The sequence below is a fragment of the Perna viridis genome, chromosome 10 (genome assembly GCF_037379345.1).
Source record: "Perna viridis isolate PV_CMFRI_1.1 ecotype Kerala chromosome 10, ASM3737934v1, whole genome shotgun sequence".
Lineage (NCBI taxonomy): Eukaryota > Metazoa > Mollusca > Bivalvia > Mytilida > Mytilidae > Perna > Perna viridis.
Genome location: NC_142454.1, coordinates 37,431,635 through 37,453,830, shown reverse-complemented (window position 1 = coordinate 37,453,830; position 22,196 = coordinate 37,431,635). Strand labels below are relative to the sequence as shown.

Below are 22,196 nucleotides of genomic sequence, written 5' to 3'. Positions count from 1 at the left end.
CTCCAGCTTTCTCTATTTCATCAACAGAAACAATCTGTTTCCTTTAAATTTAAATGGTCATAAATTAACAAGATCTGTTTGAAATTTCAAATTAATATTCAGGTCAACCCCTGACAAGCTCTGTATTATTTTTCTTCTTTCAATTGTTTATCCACACCTGTGAGAGACTTGATGTCCTTGAAGTTGTTAGGCCAATTAGATAGAACTTTTGGAAGCCTCAGATACATTCTAGACTTAATTGATTATTGATCAACACTGGTAGAGTAAACACCCAGAGAATAGCCTACCACCCCTTTTATACAAAATGAACTGATCCATCCAGCATCAGGAGCTAGATCAATAATACAACATGGCTGTATTGTGTTCACAAATGACTTTACAAAAATACAGCTGACAAAACGAAGGTAAGATTTTGCAAATGTAAAATGAACTATTTAAAAAATAAGTAGATTCTAATTTCACTAACTGCAGTAAATCATGAATTAAAAACAGTGTGTGAGAACAAATGGACACATTTTTTTATGATCAGCTGTATACTGCATGAACAGTTTGATCAGTATATTTTCTTATGTAATTAACTTGATAACAAATTTGCTCTTTACCACACACATGTGCAAACCTTACATACTCAGCATTTTTCATTCAGATTTCTAATCTATGTTGCTTTGAAGGTTAGAAGCCAGACATGTTAAATTTTGTTAGAACATTAGCCATATTTCATAGACCTGATGGTAAATGCTCACTGATGCAGATCTAATATGGGGTAAGCGTGCAAGGCTTTTACATGTATATTTTTCGAGCCATAAAAACATGAAATTATTGAATTTTCCAACAAAAAAAGGGTGTCAACCTGCAGCCTTCCCCCACCTTCCCCAAATTCATTGACATGCTCTTCAACAGATTGTGGTTAACAGAAAAGAAGAGAATGGTAGGTGCACTATTATGCAGACTAATATAAATAGTGAGCTTAGATTGTTATCTCTGTATGCAGTCAAATCCTGTCTTATAAAACTGTATTTCAGACTTGTTTCAAGTAGAGCAATAACTGCTAGGCTAGGAACATTTTATATGTTAGGAATTTTATTTTTCAATAACTGACATCATTCTTAAAGATGACATAAAGTCACTTTTCAAAACACCAAATTAATTTCCACATCTATATCAATGTTCATTCTATCATAATCTTATAATCCTTTGTAAAAAAAAAGCCCAAAAATGCACACTGAAAGATTACATTTCTAAAGTTTCTTAAAAACCACTTCTCAGTTCCAATTTTGATATTGGATATCAACACATAGGAAAACAGTGGATGATACATAAGGGACATCCATTTCTATTTCAAATTTTTTTGTTAAATTGTTGTAATATATGGGCAAAAAATGAGCGAATATTGGCCTACAACCCCATTTAAAAAAAAATTCTGTATCTGCCCCTTAAAAATCAATAAATGATAAAAAAATATTTTCACATTACACTTTATGATTTTATGTTCTTGATCACAAATAATAAAATAAGTCCAATATAGGTCAGTTGGTCCATCAAATCAGATATCTTGCTGAACCTATTGTCTGATGGTCAAAAATAATGTCCTTTCATAAGTCTCCCATGGATGGCTTGTGCAGATTTATATACCTTCCATATTTCCTCTCTACTAAAATCATGACATGTGAAAGTGCCTCACGTTTCAAATAAACATCAACTTGATCTAAACTACCAATATAGGACAACCATCCTTTCTCCACAGCATCAATAGTCTACTAAATAAACCTACTTTCCAAATGGAGATCATATGGATTTTTAATTAACTACTATTGTAGTCTGGGAAACATTTTATGACCTGTAGAGGTCAAAACATTCATTATTAATACATCATCATGACCCATATAAAGCTTGTTTTATGTTAAGATCCTTAAGGCTATACACGGTAAGATAAAACGGATGTCCTTTACGATAATCTATTTAGAGGGCAAACAGTGGTGTTCCTTTAATTCTATCTGAATATAGGGGAAACACTCATTTATACAAGCAACACTGGCGAATTTTATATTTTCTTTAAAATATATGAGCAAAATCTACAATAATGTAATTTTTTTCAATGCAACACACACACATGACTACCAGGTCAGAAATATATTTGAACCCTTTCTTTTTTATTTTCTAAAACCAACTTACACAGCATTCTTTGCAAGTTATACTTACAATGTATCACTACACAATGAACAATGTTAACAACAGTCTTGTTTTACTTTTCAATATTCATTTCATAACAGTGCAAAGTTTAAACTGAAGTTACATTAATATCTTCAAATCCTCATATATATAAATCATTTAGTATCTATTTGAAATGGATGAAAGTTAAGAATACAAACAAGTATATGACTTTCAATATCATCAAGATAACCCCACTCTGACCCTGTAATACAAACTGTGAACTTTGTTTCAAATAAACAAGTCACATGACAGGTGTACAAGTCAGGTGACCTCAATACAAAGGATGTGAGAGGATGCCATATGTCTAAAGTGATGGTGCTAATTGGCAATGATAAAAGCATTTGACATAAATTATTCAGGAATATTCAGATAAGTTGTGGACAATAATAAAGTATTATAATGACTACTGGAGTTATAACCAAATTCAGGTACAGTAATTAGAAATTGATTGTTGTCTTCAATGATTATTTTTTTTAACAACTGCACGTAAATATATGTACCAAATTTGCTAAAGTACATGTATCACCTCCCAGTTATTATTATCAAAGCAAGAATTTATGGCCATTTGTAATACACATGCAATAATTTAGTAACTGTGAATTAACTCAAAAATTTGAACTTTACATGACTTCAAGGGGGAGGAAAGATAATAGCTTTTTCAGCATTTTGAATGAGAACAAAAACAAACCTACAAAATAAGGTGGTTAGCTGGGCTGCTTGTTTATAAATTTGAAGAAGTATGACTAATTACAGCTAAATTTCAGACAAACAAAGACCCACTTATGAATACATGTCAGTAATGACTGCAGTGAAAGAACTGTTTTTTTTATAAGGTACCAACTTTCATGGTTTTCAAAGATTGGTGAAACCCTATCAAAATGTTAATTTGATTGATAATTAAATGATCTAATGAAATCCATAAAAATTCAGAAATAAAAATTGAACAAACTACTGAAAGAGTAATCAAGAGTATCAATCCAGGGACAAAGACCAGACATGGAGAACAGACATACACAACAAAGAACATAAAGTAAGTAAAATAATACATACAAAGTTACAAAGTAAATGAGCAACTCAGACTTCACTAAAAACTGGGAGCATGGACCAAGTGCAACGGTAGGATACTTGGAAGTTTCACAATAACAACTACTGTTATCACATTGGTTAACTTGATGCAGGCCTATACATACTATCCCAGAATAATATAGTTGTTATATTCCAGTCACTATTGATTGTTACATTCAATGAAAAACATGTACTTGATTCAAATCAAAAGTAGATGTTACATACCTAACACATCCTTTCTCTTCAGTTTTAAGTGTCAGTCTCTGTAAGAATCAGGCAGTGTTATGAAAAAAAACATCACTTCAAAAATGTAATCTGACGCTTTACACCATCAGAATCAAGTAAATAGGAGAAGATTTTCCACATCATGTTGGTAAATTGAGTTATAATTTCATTGAAATGCACTTAAAATAAACATTTCAAGGGCAGATAACTAAGTAAAAAAACCTCACTTTTCTAACAATCTATTTCTGAGCAAATCCAATGATACATTTACCAAATGGTGGTAATTTCAAATAAAGCATCCTTGAGTGAAATTATATTGTCAGTTTGGTGGGGTTTTGACAGGGATATTTCTGATTTTTCCCATTTTGCCTGATTCTTACAAATACTAACACTTGATCTATAAAACCTTTTAGAAATGGCTTTTAGTAGTAACATCAATTGATTTGCTTTCCAGAAAAATCTATTGATATTTTATTCAACATCAGATTTCAATCTGTTTATAAGTACAAATACAGAAACAGCTGGTGCCAATGTTTACAGTTCTATGTCAAACATAACATTGATAGGCTTTCAAAGTACTTCTACATTTAGACATTTCCAAAACTTTTCCTGGCTCCAGAAAGTACAAGATGCAGATTAATTTGGTTTTAAGTTAATTTGTTAGTATTATCAAATTGTTAAAAAGAAGAAAATCACATACCAAGCCAATGGTTGAAGGCTAAATTTAGGAAATTCTGCAAAATCTTCTCAAATTTCAAGAATTTCTATTTTGTATCAATCCTAGGCGAAATTAGCAAAAACAATGTTTTATCATAAAATTTATTACAACTTCATTATGTTTTGGGAAGATTATTCCCGGTTGATAATAACATCATATTCTTATGAGAATCCAAAAAGAAAGTTTTTTTTATTATACTTAAGAACTTGAAAACTTTGGTTGATAATACAGAAAATCACTGAAGTGGGGCAGTTCTATCCCCCTTTTACATATTTGGTGGTATTCTTTCAAATTACAAACTTAAACACTAATAAGTATCTGAAATTAAAAGTTGTTCTCTCACATCAAACCTGTAAAGGTAAGTAATTCAATGTCAGTATTTCCTGTGACAAGTTAATTAATTCAAATGGCATATCTAGACAGGCTTAACATGTAAATTAAAATTAATTTATTCACTTTCAAGTCAAAAATAACTTTTTTCTTACACAGGAAAACTTTTAATCATTACTTCCAATTTATATTACACATTCCTATAATCTATAATAGTGTACCTAATTTAGTACATCCATGTCAATAACTTTACATTGACATGCAAGTTTAGAGCTAGAGTTCATAAATTTCACTGAAACCTCTAGATGTAATGTGACAAAAACTATTTTTTTGCTTAGGCCAAATAAAAATTATTCCTTTGTTTCCTGTTACCCAACAGACTCATTCCTTGCTTCCAAATGACTTATTTTCAAGTTAACAGACAACAAAAAGTACCACATAACAACCTGACATTTAACAGGTGACAGTCAGTTTTCAGTTTCCATAAAGTCTGAGTGGTAAATTAGATGTTTTTGAAGTTGCTTTCTATGAAATTTGGGAAAAAAATAATAAAATAAAATAAAATAAAATAACTTCCTGACCTACCCATCCATTTTTTTCTGACATGAAACAGGAAACAGAGGTATAATTTCATTTGGCCTTAGGACTATCAAAAATACAAAAACTATGCAGGTAAAACTATCAATAGCTAACAAAGATCTAATCACCAATCATTAACAACTGAATAACAATGGTACTTAGTACACAACTGATTCATCTGTGCCAAAATGTTCTCAGCTACTAGACAAAATCATAGATGGCTTTTTAAAACATTTTCCAATAATTTAACCAAAACAAAATATGTGAAATTTCTTCAGACTGAACCCACTTGTGCCAGGTTCTGGCCTTGAGCTTTGGGCACTGAGTGTCATCACTGTTCTCGTAATTTTCCCTCACTGAGCCTCAACCATGTATCATGCTGTTCTCTTGTCTGACAGAGTGCATAAAGCCTTAAGGTATTCACTTCTGACTTCAACAGAATGCATATTTCACAATCTAGTTTCTTGCGAACTGGTAAAATGCTAAGTTTAAATGAACTTGAAAATTACTTTATGCAAAAAAGGGTATAAAGAAAAGGATACACAATACACTTTTGTTAGAATATGTAATATTGCAGCTACATGTATGTGGTATAGTAATCATGTTATATAACAATGCTTACTTTAACCAGGAGATGCTCAATCGTAGTATTGTTCACTAACACTGATATATGCTTAAATTTGCTGCTCTACCTTTATACACCCACCTCCCTCTTGGGCTGGATCATGGTGTGTATGTCTTTTCCAACCATTTTCTTTAGTTTTCTGCTTTGAATACTCTTTACAGCAACTTGCTATTTTGACCAAAGCTTTATTAGGGGAAGCCGTATCATGGGATAGGATTTTGGACTTGTTTCAAAATCTGATTAATCAATCTAATTTAAAAATTTGTGAAATATTAATCAATCAACATTAAGTGTTTTTCCAAGTATGGGATGAGCAGAATAAGCATTTCCTATACCATCATAAACTTTTATTTGGCAAAGTAATTGTGAGAACTTCCTGATGTGAGAAATTATGAGTGAATTAAGCTTGAATTATAATCCAACAAGCCAACACAGAGAAAGCATCTGACATTTACATTACAAAACACTACAATCAAATGCCTAAAATTAGTTTCTACACCATGTAGACAACACAGATGAAGCTAGTTACACGATATTTAGATTCTCCTTCAATAAAGAATGGTTATACTATTCCTCTTCTGAGATGGTCAAAATTAAAATGCTTCCTTAATTTAACCATAGCAGTGTGGGAAACCACCGCTCGCCAGCACGCCAAATAGGAGTAGATGTGTATTTTGGCAAGTTCTCATTTGCTTACACTCGTCAATTTGGCAACCGTCGTTTGGTTGGCAAGTTCTGAGGAAAAGTTAACCAGCCAACAGGTTATTTAGTAAAACATCCCTTAACATCATACATCAAAATATGTTCCTTACATTTTAAGAAGTATAGCTTGAATATGTCAAGTGAATTTTTGGCATGATATGCACAATTTTATTGACTTGTAAAGCATTGTTTACGATCTGCCATTTTAATTTCTGGTAAATGGGATGCGCCAAAACCTAGGCGACAGTCCTGATCTCGTATTAGTTTTCAAACAAAATTATCTTGGTAATTTAAGATTTGTTACCTTGCAAATGAGTTGTTTATTGTCAAAATAAAAATGAACAAAAAGCAAATGATTTTCTTGTTTCATGATGAATCTGTTGAAATATAATTTTATTTTTAAAATATGAGTTCAGAAATGGAGTACTTATCTGGTTACTGTAAAGTACATAAACTTAAATGGGAGGGAATATTCGAAAATGGAAAAGTTTTTGATAAATTTAAAACAAATGAAAAGATATGCAGAAGATAGTCAAATTCAAGAGAAAACAGTTAATAGTACAGAAAAAAAAAACAAAAAATGTGGTTAGTTGAATTTATATTTGGCTAGCAAGATCAATATTCCACTAGCCAGAATGGCAAGTTGGGGAAAAAAATGGTTTCTCACACTGCCATAGAGAGTGGAGAATTTAATTCAAGAATATGCTCAAGGAGAATCAAATCTTTGGAGAATGTAAAATGGCTGGAAAACTCTTCAAGAAATTTGATCTCTTCCCAGTGGTTAAAAAGTCCCATGCATTATTAATCACATGCATAGAATGAGAGAAAATTGTTTCTATCTTCTATCTACATTGTTAAGTCTGTCATATAAATCCTGACATTAGTTGCACATGTAGAGAAACTTGAAAATGTGTGGACTTCAATTAACACTAAGTGAAGTGTTATTGATATCTTGGGAAAATCCATAACTAAAGTGATAGGGTCTTTTAAGTTAAGCCACAAGTCTATTATACCAAGACTAAAGCTGTGAAAAATATAGAAAATGGCTGCATCGCATTTCAGGGGTTCAAATTTTCTTTTAGAGAAGAATGTAATGGACTTTTCAAAGTTTCCAGTCAATAGTCCACTTGAGGTAAACTAAAATCTTAAGTATTGTATCAATGATGTGTTGATGGTCAAAGACTCGGGTAAATGTAGTTTCAAAGATGCTAAGGGAAAAAAGAAGGGTCCTGGACATCAAATCTACACTGATTTAAATCTCTGCAGTGATGAATTTATCTAAACTTGTGTAAGATCTCAAGTATCAGTGACTATATTTCTAAGTACCAAGACTAAAGCTGTGAAAAATATACAAAATGGCTGCATCGCATTTCAGGGGTTCAAATTTTCTTTTAGAGAAGAATGTAATGGACTTTTCAAAGTTTACAGTCAATAGTCCACTTGAGGTAAACTAAAATCTTAAGTATTGTGTCAATGATGTGTTGAAGGTCAAGGACTCAGGTAAATGTAGTTTCAAAGGTGCAAAGTGAAAAAAGAAGGGTCCTGGACATCAAATATACACTAATTTAAATCTCTGCAGTGACGAATTTATCTAAACTTGTGTAAGATCTCAAGTATCAGTGACTATATTTCTAAGTATCAAAATAAGATACCTAATGACTATTCCGAGATCCGTTTAGTATTTCAACTTATTTTGTAAACTCCTCAAGTTACTAACCAAATGAATACAATAAAATCATCTTCCCAATACAAACTGAGATAATAATATTTTCCTCCTTATTTAATCTTTCTAAAATATGATATTATGTTTAGCAGATTACAATTTCCAAGAAAATAGATTGTTTGGATATCAAGCTTCAACAGACACAAGATTTCAGAACACTTTCTATGAATATGAAAAGTACCAAAATCCTCTACATTTATCTTCAGTTCTTACAGCTGTATAACAGTTTTTTAGAATTATATTTAGCTTAGGAAATGACATGGTATGAATTATCCACAACAGGAAAGGTTAAAATCTAATATTGGAAACAATCAGATTCACCAGTTTCCTGCTGCATTTATTTCTACTAGCAAACAAACATTGTAACTTGTTATATGTGTTTGGAATAAAACTATCGTCCATCTAAAAAAGTATGTATAAGTTTTTTTTTTCAAATACCATTTGTTCCACTGGACAATCTCTTGATAACTATGTTTCCTATCCTTTTGTTAGATACATGTATGAGCAAGAAATTGACATTTTCTATGGCTAAATCTATAAGCTAATGAATTCAGATGTGATGTATTTCCTTCTTTTAAGCTTTTTCTTTTAAATTGCACGATATAACCATGAAAACCATATTTGATGATGTCACCAGAATATTCTGTATAACATAAAATGACAATAAGCGTTAATTACCATAAATTATTCATATGCACTAAATGGAAAAAGAATGAGGTAGTTTGGAAGTCCTGAAACTCTATGTATGCTGAGTGTATTGTACTTATAGAAGAAATAATTCTACATATCAACTAAGTTATAGTATATCCCATAATTGGCATAGGCAGATCCAATGGCTTCCTCCTCTTTATGCTTGAAAATCTTGATTATAAAGAGAGAAAAAAAAAATTACTAGAGTGACGCTTCACCCTTTTAGGCGTCAGCAGGCCCCGCTTCCCAAAATTTCTGGATCTGCCCACATTTAATCTTTCACCAAACAAACCAGGCCCTTCGGCAGGAATTTGTTGAGGAGGGTTCTTTACACTCGCAGAGCGAGTCCTGCACCTTGCACCAAGAGGTGCTATCAACTTAAATGGTCACAAATCAAACAAAACTGTGACTTTAAAAGTGCTTATTTATTTTTAAGGGGAGGTTCTTAAGAACCCCAAGAACCCCCCAGGCTACAGGTGTGGACAAAGAAACTACAATGTTTTAAACAATCAATCTAATGCTTTGACCACAACAACATATTGGTTAATGAAGTCAGTTAACACTTGTCAATTACATGCCAGATTAAACCAGTTGATCACCTGATGACCTTCACATGTAAACAAGTATTGTTTACCAAGAATTGTTCATTGAAATCATTATCAGCAGAATATTTACTGTTAATGATGTGTTGTCACACACCTGTAGGATAATGGCATTGTTTTGTCTACTGGTACAGCATCTCTGTTGAATACCATATATGAACATGACCAAACAGGGGAAATAATAAAGGGTTGCCTTTATAATTCATGTAAATAAATCATTTTCTTAATACTCTGTCTTTTTTAATACTGATCAACCACTTGCCTTCTATTTGTCTACTTCTAAATTTTCAAAGCATCTTAAAATGAATACCTTTTGGGTTAAAATGATTCTGTTACCTGTAATCGTTTCTAAACTTTTTTTTTCTTTTCTTTTTTTTTTAACAATCCTACTTTGTGCCATAGCCCTGTGAAAAAGTTCACAGCATGAAACAATCTTGTATCAGTATGGATTTCATGTAACTGATAAAAAACATGAATGATTCCTTCCTACCTTAACATGTATGATACATGTAGAGCCATAAGTACATGTATCACAGCCTAGGACTAATTAACAATTGTAGTACCAGTACTTGTTATATCTGGGGGCAGATCCAGACCTTTTGAAAACGAGGGGTGCCAGGAAAAAGGGGCGCTAGGACATTACTTGCCATTTTTTGTCAATTTTACACATGAAAATGGCAAATTGTCCAATAAAAAGGAGGGGTGCCAACACCCTGCACCCTCCCTTGGATAAGCCACTGTATTGTCAAAAAATGAAGTTGGAAGCTTGAGAGAAGTAAAGAAAATGTACAAAACAGTATCTATAGAAGTATAGGTCCAGACTACTACTACAGTTAGATTTGCCTTTCCCTGTATTTACACATTACAGAGAGATTGGTTAGTGCACCTGTACCAATGACTACATAGTTCACTTATCTTGTACAACACAGTACCAAAGCAATGTGCACTTTGATCTAGTTATCTTCTAAATGTATATGTACAAGTATAGTCATTGAACCTTGATAAATATAAGTAATACATAAATACCTCACTAGGTGAAGTACTTATATGATATACAAAGTACTCTCTTTGTTGGCTGGTATGTGTAGGAAACTGTGTCTATTTGTCAAGTACAATAATATTCAAATTTAATTTCCTGAAATATTTGGTCAAGGACACAGATAAAAAAAATCCCTTGTATTTTTTGCAAGAGGTGAACATCTTACTTGTCCTAATGATATTTTAAACCCCCTGCTTAAAACACATAAGTGCAAGAGTTAACACAGGAACCAAGATCCAAGCGGAAATCAAAAGAATATAAACCAATGATAGACTAGACAGGGAAAACAGACACACACAACAAAGAACAAGAAATAAAAAAAAATAACACAAAGAAACGAAAGTAAATGAGCAATTCAGACTCCATTAAAAGCTGGGAGCATCTAAAGAAGTGCCTTTGATAAATAAGAAATTACTAGAATTGTAAATGAAATATTTCATTGGCAATTTCATTAATTACACATGAATTGTGTATTTATCAAATTTTCTCTCTTCCAGACACCATCCTTGATGTAATGACATAGCTGGTTGGTAGAGGTCAGCACAAGGTGCTGAGTGAATCAAGCAAGATGAGAGCACCATGGCACTTACTGTTACAAGGTGTTGTTCTTCTCGTGTTTACAACAAACATCCATTGTTGTCCCTCAGTGTGCCAGTGTACAACTCGGAGCGGTCAATTGGTAGTTGGCTGTGCAAAAAAAAATCTGACAACTATTCCTGCCGATCTTCCAATTGATACATACCAGTTGGATTTAAGTGATAATTATATCCATGATAATGCCATTGTCTTTCAAAGTGGAACATTCAATTCACTGAAGATTCTCAGTTTGTCAAATAACTCCATCCAAAGCATTAAAAACAAATTTTTCTTAGCAATGCCAGAGTTAAAAAAACTTGATCTTTCGTACAACAGCATTCAACATTTCGATGACAATGCTTTCAAAGGACTCCAAGGTTTGAAAACATTGAATTTGAGTGGGAACAAAGAACTACCCTTGAACAACAACACATTCCAATTGTTAAGGTCTTTGGTTGATTTAGACCTCAGTAAAACAAGCATATCAATGGAGGATGTAGTAATTCCAGAAACTACTCAACAGTTACATCTTTCTGAAAATAACTTCGAAAATATGAACTTTTCGTTCTTACGAAACTTACAAAGTTTGCAACTTATGGATTTATCCAAGAACCAGTTTTCATCCTTGGAATTTCCATATTTGCCAAGTATACAATTCCTCAATGTAAGCCAAAACAACTTGGAAACACTTACTCTCAGGACATTTAGTGCTTTGCCAAATCTACATACATTGGTTCTAGATTATAACCCAATCAACGAGATCACAGGACCAGTATTCCAGTCACTGTCTCAACTACAATCGCTCTCATTGTCCCACCTATCAAGTTTACAATACCTCAACAAAGATGCTTTTCTTGGATTACAAAGTCTTTCAAACTTACAAATGGCTCATAACTCCCATTTAGAGTTTTTACATGTGTCTTTGTTCTCTGAGCTAGTCAATGCGAAAGTGATCAACCTAAGTTATAACAACATCACAGCATTACATCCTGTTATGTTCACCCTCATGGGACCTGTAAAAATTGATATTACTGGCAACCATCTGCCATGTGACTGCAGCATTCAGTGGATTGCCAGTGGAAACAATAGGTCAAAGGTTAGCTTAATAGATGCGAAGTACCTGAAATGTTTCTCAAATTACAAAGAAATGCTGATTTCCAATTTTAATGTTGGAAATCTCCATTGTGGAGAAGTGTCAGTAAGCACTAACCAAACTGAGGTCAAGACCAGGTTAGGGTCATCAACAACTTTACACTGTGACTGGGTGGGTAATCCAGTGCCCCTCTTAACCTGGATTACTCCACGCGGGAAGAAATTCTACTTCTATCCCAGCCACTTGTTTGTGGAGAGATCTCATCCCTCTTCGAAGGATGTTAGAAAAGATGGAAGATTTCATCTGAGCCACACATGGCATGATTCAACATCATATCACAGTGAGCTTGCGGAATACTCTGATCGTGTTGTTGTGTTAAATAACGGTGATCTTTTTATAGATTATATGCTTCGTACTGACACTGGTGTCTATAAATGTATGGGAGAAAGTTCGCAGAACAACACATCAGTCAATGTAACTCTTTATGTTGACCAAACTATTCTTGATGAAATTATGGTCTGGAGTGTGTTAGTTGGAGCCGCCTGTGCAGCAGCATTCTTCACTCTTAATCTGATATACATGCTCATATCAGCTCTTGTGAGGCGGTGCATCAATCAAAGGCGAAGGGATGCCATTGTTAAACTTGTCGAAAATATGGATACTTATAAAAGTGCTCAACTCGCTCGACTCAAGGATAACTATTACACTCAACTAAATCGCATTCGTGAGGGTTACCACAATCAATTAGAAAGGATACGTGAAAACTATACATCTCAAGCTTTGAGATTCAGAGAAAAACAAACACAGAGAAGAGAATGGGCATCTCACAAACTTGACACAATACGGGACAACTACAACAGTCAAGTCACACGACTTAAAGAAAATAGTACTCAAAAACTTGAACAGTTGAGAGACACCTACAACAATCAGCTGTTCAAGATTCGTGATTATGGCTCATCTCAAATGGCCAGAATTCACAAGAAATATAAAATCAAGCAACGACATGTAATGAAGCTGTTGGAAACAATGAACTTTGATAACTGTCGCATGATAATAGACTCTGAGTGTGTTCGTACTGAGTCAATGATATTTGAAACAGACTTGATTCATCCAGATCTTGGCATCATATCTCCAACCCACTCAGACAGTGACACTGAGTACCAGACCGCAACTTCTACCAACAACACTCCAAATTCTAGTCATCTGGACCTAAAATCCGAGCAAGATAACTTGCTGCATTCTAGTCAAACTGTTGATATTAACCTTCACCATGCAATGGATGAAAGTTCTAGTCAATCTATGGAAGACAACTCTAGTCAAGAAATGGAGGATAACTCTTGTCCAATCAGGGAAGATAACTCGGAAAATGATGGTGATCTTGAAGATATGTATGATTGTGATTGTGATGAACTGGATCAAATGTTAGTTCAGATCCAAATGATCGATGAAAGTGATGATGAAACTGACAAGAAAGAAAATTCTAGAAACATTGATACGTGTGTCTGACATTTCCCCTTTTCTCATTTTTTTAATTGTGATGTGGGCCCTTTCAGTAAAATTCAAATATGGACAGTTTAGCTAAGCAGATCATTAGATTTAGAGAGTCACTGACATTAAAATTCAGTTATTCAAAAGAACTGTAGCTCATGCATTGACTTTTTACTAATATTTTGATTATTTGGTGTTGTGAACCCTTTCACACTAAGGTTCTTTAATCAGATCAGGTATAATACCACTATTAAGGGGAACCAGTTGCCTGCACATACCAGAAAGCAGTCCGTAAAAACAAAGTAGTTCCTAGGATGCATTGTTTATTTTTTGTGATTTAGCCAATATATGCAAACTGGGTATCATCTGAAAGTTTATCATGCCAGATACATACTGAATACAACAGTTTTTAACTCTGATGTAGAGTCTAGATCTTAAGCCCATTAATTTGTCAAATTTTCAAAACGAAGTAGTATTTTTAGTACCTGACTACTTTCACTTCACCATTCTTTCTTAGATGCTATTAAAGGTATGCTGCAATTTTATGAAAGTCTTTAAAGGGTTCCCTCTATGATAAAATCCTGTATGATAAAATCCTGTTAAAGTTCATTTGAACAAACTTTAAAAAAGACTGCGACCTCAAAAGTAATGGGACTTTTAATAGTGGTTTTACACCATAAGTGTGTAGTGAAATATTTTTACAGTAAGCAGATCATTATAGGAAGAACATTCCTTTGTAGGACATATCCCCATTTTTTCATCACATTTGTAACTGTATCTGCAAGTTTATTAAATGTGTGTTGATAATTGTTTTATTTGGATCTGAGAAATCATGCTACAAGCAATGTTTGATTTTGCACAAAATGATCACAAAATTTTCAAACAAAAGGGGAAAGGATTAACAGAAAAAAAATGTTATAGTATCATGTACTGACATATTGTGAAGCTCTATAAGCTCTAGATCAAAAAACAACTTATTTAGACAATATCAAGTCAACAACTTAGCTTTACAATTAAAAAAAAATATATATATATACAAAGAGCAATCAATGGCTTTGATCATGATCAGATGAGATTACACCTGTTGACTTGCTAGGTACAGTTCCTGAAATGATCTGTACAACTACTGGATGGATCGATGACTGATGATGGAATGATTGCTGTTGGATCAATGACTGATCTGATCACGGTTTTGTTATGTTAAATAACAGATAATCAGTTCTTGTAAATCCCAGAGTTTTCATTGGAACCAATCTAATATAGTGCTATATTAAACTTACTTTTAACTTAAAATATAATATCCTTGTTTTGTATTTCATTACAAAAATGCAAGTGTTCAATGAAAAGTAATAAAACTGATGTTTAAATTTATATCATTTAGTGAATAAGTGTAGAAATCGAAAATCGGAACAAACCACCCTGTAAAATATATATCAACTGATCATTAATGTAAAATTAATGCTATCACCGGTTAATGGATCCATGACAGATCCAAAATAAAGCACTGATGGGTTTATGTACTGTATACTCCACTCCAAGTATTAAGTTACAACGATGTTTCAAATCATTCCCATCAGAGGGAGATTTTACTATCACGACTTGAGCAGAATTTAATCTTTAACAGAAAGTTGAAACTTTGCAGTAACCAAAGAAGCTTATTGCTTATTCAAAAAGAACTAGCAAACCAAGGTTGAGGTATATTTACAAGTGATATTTCCTTCTTTACTTTTTTGGGAAAAGGAATATTTGAGACAAGCAAACTTTCACTTGCTAAACATTAAGTATAATTGCCTGTATTTATAGATTATCCATTCAATATGAAATGCAGTTGTTTAAGTCAATGCAAACCCATATCATATCTTGATATTCTTCAGTAGTTCTTGTTTATTTTATCCTAATTCATGAAGATGTTGGGGTATACATTAGCCCAGGTCTTTATGGTTCTTCCCAAGTCAAGATCTAGGATACAAATTATACACACATAAAAAAAATCAATATATTCACTATTTCAATAAACTATAAACTGAAATGTTCTGAAAAGTTTTTAAACTTTGCACACTTTATAATGCATTAACTTAATTGAAATGAAGTGATTTTTCATGCAGATACATTTTTTGTCATTTATTTTTTGTTTTAATCCACAGGCAAGGGAAACAGACATTTCATTCCAAAGTATCTGTTAACTGTGCCTTTGCATATTGCAAAGGTCTTTCTGCATTATGTAAATGCATTTCACATCGATCATTAAAATGATGAAAATATGAATGTGTATATATGTGTATCCTAAATCTTGACATGGGAAGAACCTTTACAAATATGCAGATAGTATACATTTTAATACCGTGTTCAGAAAATGAAGACTCAGGAGACAAAACACCCCTAAGTGAATCTTATCCTCTCAAACATTCTCTTTCTAAGAAAATGGAGACTTTTAAACAAAATTTTTGCCACTAATCACAAGTGCTGAAAAATTTAAAGATCCACTTAACAGAAGACAAAGTCCTAAAAAAAAAACACAATGAACATGAATTTAAAATATAATATTAGAAGTCTTGAAAGCCTGATTTCAGTCTGACAGGATGTAATCAATACTAAAAAAAAAAAACAATGGATATTTATATACACAAAACAAACAGCTGCACAGCATGAGAACTGATTATGTAATAAAGCTATCTGAATAAACATTTTGGTATGTCAGAGATATTTTTTTTATGATTGGTCAATTATTCACAAGAAATAACAAAAATAACATGTCTGGGTCATTTTCTGGATTAATAACTGCCAAAGGATTCTCAGGATTAATGACCTGTCCATAGGTTCTCAGGTATTAATGACCTGTCCATAGGTTCTCAAGTATTCCTTCTCTAATTATAGACATTAATGCACTCAAGTAAACCAGAAATTCAACTGAATATAACCCCACTATACTATATAAATAGATTCTTTTGAATGAAAAAATCAAAAAGCAATAAAAAAAAAGACACAAGGGAGATACCTTTCATGAAGACAGACATTGCGAGAAAAAGAAAACAAGAACAAAATGACAATTACTTAAAGCATTTCTTAGTTAATAAAAAGAGAGTGGATAAAGGAGCAATTAATAGACAATCAACTTAGTCCTTGAAAAGAATTTTACTACAAAAACTATTAACCCTTAAGCAATGGAACATGCCATATGTACTGTGAAAGTACTATAGTTCGTGAGGAAGACATTTTTGTGATTTTCATGGGTAGGCCAAACCACGAAAATTGGTACCCTATGAAAAAAGAATTCCCATTGATGTGTGAACTGAAAACCTCAAAACCATGAATTCAAGAATCCAGGAACTTGTGTTTCTACCCAAATCCACGAAAATTGTTATCCATGAATAAAAATACATTCACAATATAATATTACATCACTCAAAATACTGCCAATGATAATTTAATAAAAAAAAATTACAGCATTAGGTCTACAATCATGACAACTCCAAGTATCTCATTCTACAATTCATCTACACCTACCTTTTGCGGAGTTCTGTTCCATACTGTAACTTCATGTCCTGACCGTAAAAGGTTCATTACCATCCCTTGTCCCATAATACCCAGTCCAAGGAAACCAATTCGAAGGGGTGTGGCTATGATTGATTTGTGGGTGGGTTTGAGAACTTGTTCTTCAATCTGTGTTCCTGCTGATGATCTGTTGTGTGTGGAGGGGGACTTTGAGGGGGAATCTCTAGGAGGAGAGAGAGGTAGGTTGTCTTCATTCATGTCTATCGTCGAGTCCTGGAATAATATAGCATTATAAGATGTCTGTGTGACAAAACTTTTCATGCTCCTTACTGTAAACATTTCAAACTTTATCCCAACCAAAACTAATAAGTTCCACAATCGCAGTCCTACTTTTAATTGTAAATAAATGATGAGATTATGAAAAAAAAGATACATTTAAAAAATAACTGTTATATCTTGTCAACGTAAAGAACTTTTCTGTGAACAGAATCAGTCAGGTACAGGTTCTTCAAAACTTGAAAAAAAAATAAAGCGACATTATGTATAGAATATACTTAATTTCCATAGAAACTTACATCAAGACTTTGGAATTTATACAATTGTTAATAGAAAGACTTCCACTATTTGTTGTATTTTTTAAGCTAAGAAAATTAACAAGATCTATAAAGTTCCTTAAGCTTCTACAATTTAATCCATATGATTGGTCAATGTCTGAGGATAAATTCTTCATTTTATTTGTTTTGATGAAAGTGTGCCATGGATTAGGATTTTCTATGGTAAAATGTTTGGCAAACTCTTTTAATTAAACAGAAAAATAAATTTCTAATTTTACATTTATTTTCGAGATTGCTTTTGGTTGACAGTAATTTCAGTGTACTGAATTGACTTACTTAGTAAATAATATGAACTAGTGGATATAATGTGCATTCTACCAAACAGCTCTAAAATCAATCAAATTTGTAAAGTTACGAGTTTTATTGGTGCCAAGTTTTAAAACTTCCCTTTAAAAACTCCATGTGTCACCATTTATTGATTTTTTTCTGATGTTTCTTATAAAAAGATTTCTTGGTACATGCCAGGTTTAATCCTTACTAAACAATTTTTTTACATGACTAAATGATTGATAGTATATTATGTACCAGTAATATAATAATTTAAAATCATCATAACATTTCTATAAAGAAAATGGAAAATAAAATTCTGATAAGACATATCTTTAACAGTAATAATTTTTTTCCATAGTTAAGACTCCGAGTTCTCAACAATGATAAAAAGAATTTATAATCTGACAACTAATACTGATAAATGAACCAACAGGGCGCTAAAATAAATCTTTGATTGAAAACAATTTAGCTAATATTTGAATTCTAATCCTAAATGATGAATGAATCTAGCATAAATATTAATACCATTTCTATATCATAAATAAAATAGTGCATGTAAAATTTTAGTAAAAAAAAAATAGCAGAGACATACTTGTTTGTTTTGTTTGTTGGAGTTTAACGTCCGAGCAGCAATATTTCAGCTATATTCAGACAATGAACATGAAATGGATGATAAAATGAACATGAAATGAAAAAAAAAGGATGGGTCACAAGGATAATAGGGTCGACAAATTTTGATTGCCACTGGAAAAAGAGGGATGGGTAAGGTCGGGCAATTTAGCAATTTGTGGCGGAGCGCAAAGGTTCCTACTCCTATCGAATACCACAGCAGGGTTCTTTAACGTGTGAGGAACGTGGCATCTTTCCCAACACGGTGCACCACTATGGTTTGCGGTCAGGTTTTCCGTATTATAGCCTGACAACCCCAGCATGTAACATGCCAGGGGTACCCCATTCCACCACCTGGGGCACTCATCCCAGTTGCTCTGTGGGCAGAGTGCCTAGCCCCCGGCTAGGTTTCTGAGCACTATTTAGTTGCCTTTTACAACAAGCTTAGCACTGCTGCAGGCCTATTCTTTTAACACCCGGACCTGCACGGGAGACATACTAAATAGGGCATTAATGGCACATCAAGTGATACCCACCACTTAATGGTGAAAAAAAAGGGAAATGGTAATATGTTCAAAATGGCTTAACTTGGAAACTATATTTTGAGTTTTGCTGAAAATTTAACTTAACCTGTATTTTATGGTACTAAAAAACTGTGCATAGATTGAAAACATTATTAATCCATACATAATTTATTATCTGGAAACCATCCAGGGCAGATAGACACCTAACGTATTAGAGGGTATGGCATAATAACTTGCTGTGTGGAGGGGTTTAAAAATAATAACATAAACAAAACTATCGTCAGATATTTGATTCTTGGTATGCAGAATATATTTCATTTTAAAAAAGGATGAATGTATATGGGCTTTCCACTACTTATTTCCATCATAACATTACTGAAGTATCACAGTCTGTAAGAATCAGGCAGTAGGAGTCAGAAAAAAAAAACCCACCACTTTGTCATTTTACCACTGAAGCCAGTCTGGTTATTTTTTTTTTATGAGAGAAGTAATAACTTTATGTGCTACAAATAAACAATTATGGAATCACCAGATTTTGTCTGATTCTAAGAGACTTGTGCTTGTGACTCCAGGTAAAATATGGCAAAGTTAACAAAGACTTGTACTTCTGACTCCACATAAAATATTGCAATGTTAACAACAGAGGTGTTTACCCCTTTTTGTTATCTTCAGTAATAGTAATTGATTTTTTCAGCAATTTTGGTTATTTATCAGTAATCCCCTATTTCCATCATAATTTGTTAATGCATACCTACTTTCTCATGTAAAATCTTCACAAAAGTGTCTTATTTCTGTTTTAACAGAGAAGAGACATCTAAGAGACATTGTTTAATTGAAAAAAATCATAAACTTGTTAAGGCCTTTACAATTAGATAAATTTGATTGCTATCATTTTTGCGCATTAAACAGTGGTGATTCCCATTAAAAAAAAAGCACCATTAATATACTGACTGCCGGAACAGGGAGCAACTACTATTTTTTTCCTGAATGGTAGAAAATCCATACTTTTTCATGACAAATCCATATTGCATAATTTATTTAAAAATCTGTGTAAAATACATACAATCCATACTAGTCAAGAGTAAAAGACTTGTACTTCTGACTCCAGATAAAATATGGCAATGTTATGTCAGACTTGTACTTCTGATTCCAGGTAAAATATTGCAATGTTAACAAAGACTTGTACTTCTGACTCCTGGTAAAATATGGTAATGTTTTCAAGGCGTACTTCTGACTTCAGGTAAAATATGACAATGTTATATCAAATTTGTACTTCTGACTCCAGGAAAAAATATGGCAATGTTAACAAGGACTCGTACTTCAGACTCCAGGTAAAATATGACAACATTATCTCAGACTTGTATTTATGATTTGTATTTTATGAATTACCTCAGTATCATTAGTTGGTTTTGGCTTAATTTTAGTGTTTAGTCTTCCCTCAGCAAACAGTTTCTGTTTCTTGGCTTTTAGTTCTTCATCTGTCAATCCAGACAACCTTTTCTTTGGTGGTAAATCACCCATACTCTGTAAAATTAAAAGTTACCCAGATTAAGAAGTCTTTCTAATGCTTGTGAGACTGATACGCTGCTTAACAATTTCTGCTTGAATCTCACTCAAATTCTTTTTATATAGTTTTATATAAAAGATTTCAACTTTCACAGAAAAAACAATTATCCTGAATCATTTTAGCTAGGTATTTAATAAATCTTATGTTTGTGTACTGTGGGGGATTCATTTTACAATTCCAATCTGATTCCTTACTTAGCAAAACAGAAGTCAATAACAAGAGTAATGACAGCTAAAACTTTTGTTTCTCTAAATGATTTATCTGCTGTATCGAGTTCTTTAGATTTGCTTAAATTGTAAGGGGTAAAAGCTAGATCCTAATCTGTTTTGCAAAATCATTAACTTGACCTTGAGGTCAAAGTTTAAGGTAAAAGGTCATTGACCATGGTATGGCACACACCACTTAAGTTGATCTACATTCATGCCAAATATCAAATCATACACCAAAAGACAACACAGATATAGGACGAACACAAATCTGAATTGCAAATAATTAATTTGACCTTAAGTCGAAGTTCTTCAACCATGTGTGAAACAATGGTATGTGGCACTTGGTCTTGAGCTGATCTACCCTCATGCCAAATATCAGAAGCCTTCACCAAAAGGCAACAAAGTTACAGCCAGGACACAACTTGTTACAAATGGGCAGACAAATTGATTACTATAGGGCATTTGACAGATAGTGGCAGGGCCTGATAAAATGAGCAGTGATCTAGCACGATAAAGGAAGACATAACAACCAAGAAATTACTTACTTTTTTTACGAGAATGCAGACTTGATTTTACAAGTTCAACAAATCAGAATTTGGCAAAAATTATGTTAAAGTAAACATTTAAAAATTTGACAGAAAATCGGACTTGGAAAAGGCAGAATTCCTTATTAAAGTTAAAGAAAATAAGATCTCCTATATGGAAGAGACACAAGCATTCACACCACTAACCTTTCTTCCATCTTCATCTTTTCCTTTTGGTGGTCGGCCAACATTGCCAGAGGACTAAATAAAACAATAGTAAGTGTATACAAAATATCGCCTTTCTTCTAAATAACTGTTAACTTTACAACATGATCTCTGCTGCCTATATAGCACTGCCATCTCACATTTATTTTGTAAGAATGTACTAGAGCACTGCTATAATTCATGAGAGTACTTCTCTAGCTTTTACAGTATACACAATGCCCTCTGATCAAATTGTAATATTTTGAACCTAGTACTTGGAGTTAAATGGGTTTTTTTTTAAATAATTACTGGTAGAATTTACTTTACTAAGCCATCTAAAATCAAGTTTTGAACACATGTACAGATTTATCTACTTAAGAGTTTTAATATTTATTTTCACAGATATATTTGACAGCTGCATTAGAATGGAGATAATGGTATTGTATTAAAGAATTGTCCTTTTTTTGGTTTTCGTTGCTATCATTATATCAAATTATGTCATTTTGTTTTTGTTGTC

The 22,196-nt window shown here is 32.8% G+C and overlaps 2 protein-coding genes across 4 annotated transcripts in view; one reads left to right on the top strand and one right to left on the bottom strand.

Annotated features, from left to right (window-relative positions):
- Positions 1 to 22,196, bottom strand: part of LOC148605657 (uncharacterized) — a 42,880-nt gene that overhangs the window by 10,118 nt on the left and 10,566 nt on the right. The window contains exons 7-9 of the mRNA XM_088548360.1: positions 21,683 to 21,736; positions 20,565 to 20,699; positions 17,171 to 17,431 (exon numbers count right to left, since the gene is read on the bottom strand). Of these exons, the coding sequence (XP_088404486.1) occupies positions 17,171 to 17,431; positions 20,565 to 20,699; positions 21,683 to 21,736 (450 nt within the window). The remainder of the gene's footprint in view (positions 1 to 17,170; positions 17,432 to 20,564; positions 20,700 to 21,682; positions 21,737 to 22,196) is intronic.
- LOC148605658 (uncharacterized) lies at positions 264 to 14,473 on the top strand. Of its 3 annotated transcripts, none has more exons than XM_088548353.1 (2): positions 264 to 404; positions 11,007 to 14,473. In XM_088548353.1, exon 2 carries the CDS (start codon positions 11,078 to 11,080, stop codon positions 13,682 to 13,684), a length of 2,607 nt encoding a protein of 868 aa, XP_088404479.1. In that variant the 5' UTR covers positions 264 to 404; positions 11,007 to 11,077; the 3' UTR covers positions 13,685 to 14,473. The 3 variants fall into 3 exon arrangements, with proteins under 3 accessions (XP_088404479.1, XP_088404478.1, XP_088404481.1); XM_088548352.1 differs by lacking the exon at positions 264 to 404 and adding an exon at positions 2,455 to 2,639; XM_088548355.1 differs by lacking the exon at positions 264 to 404 and adding an exon at positions 8,472 to 8,588.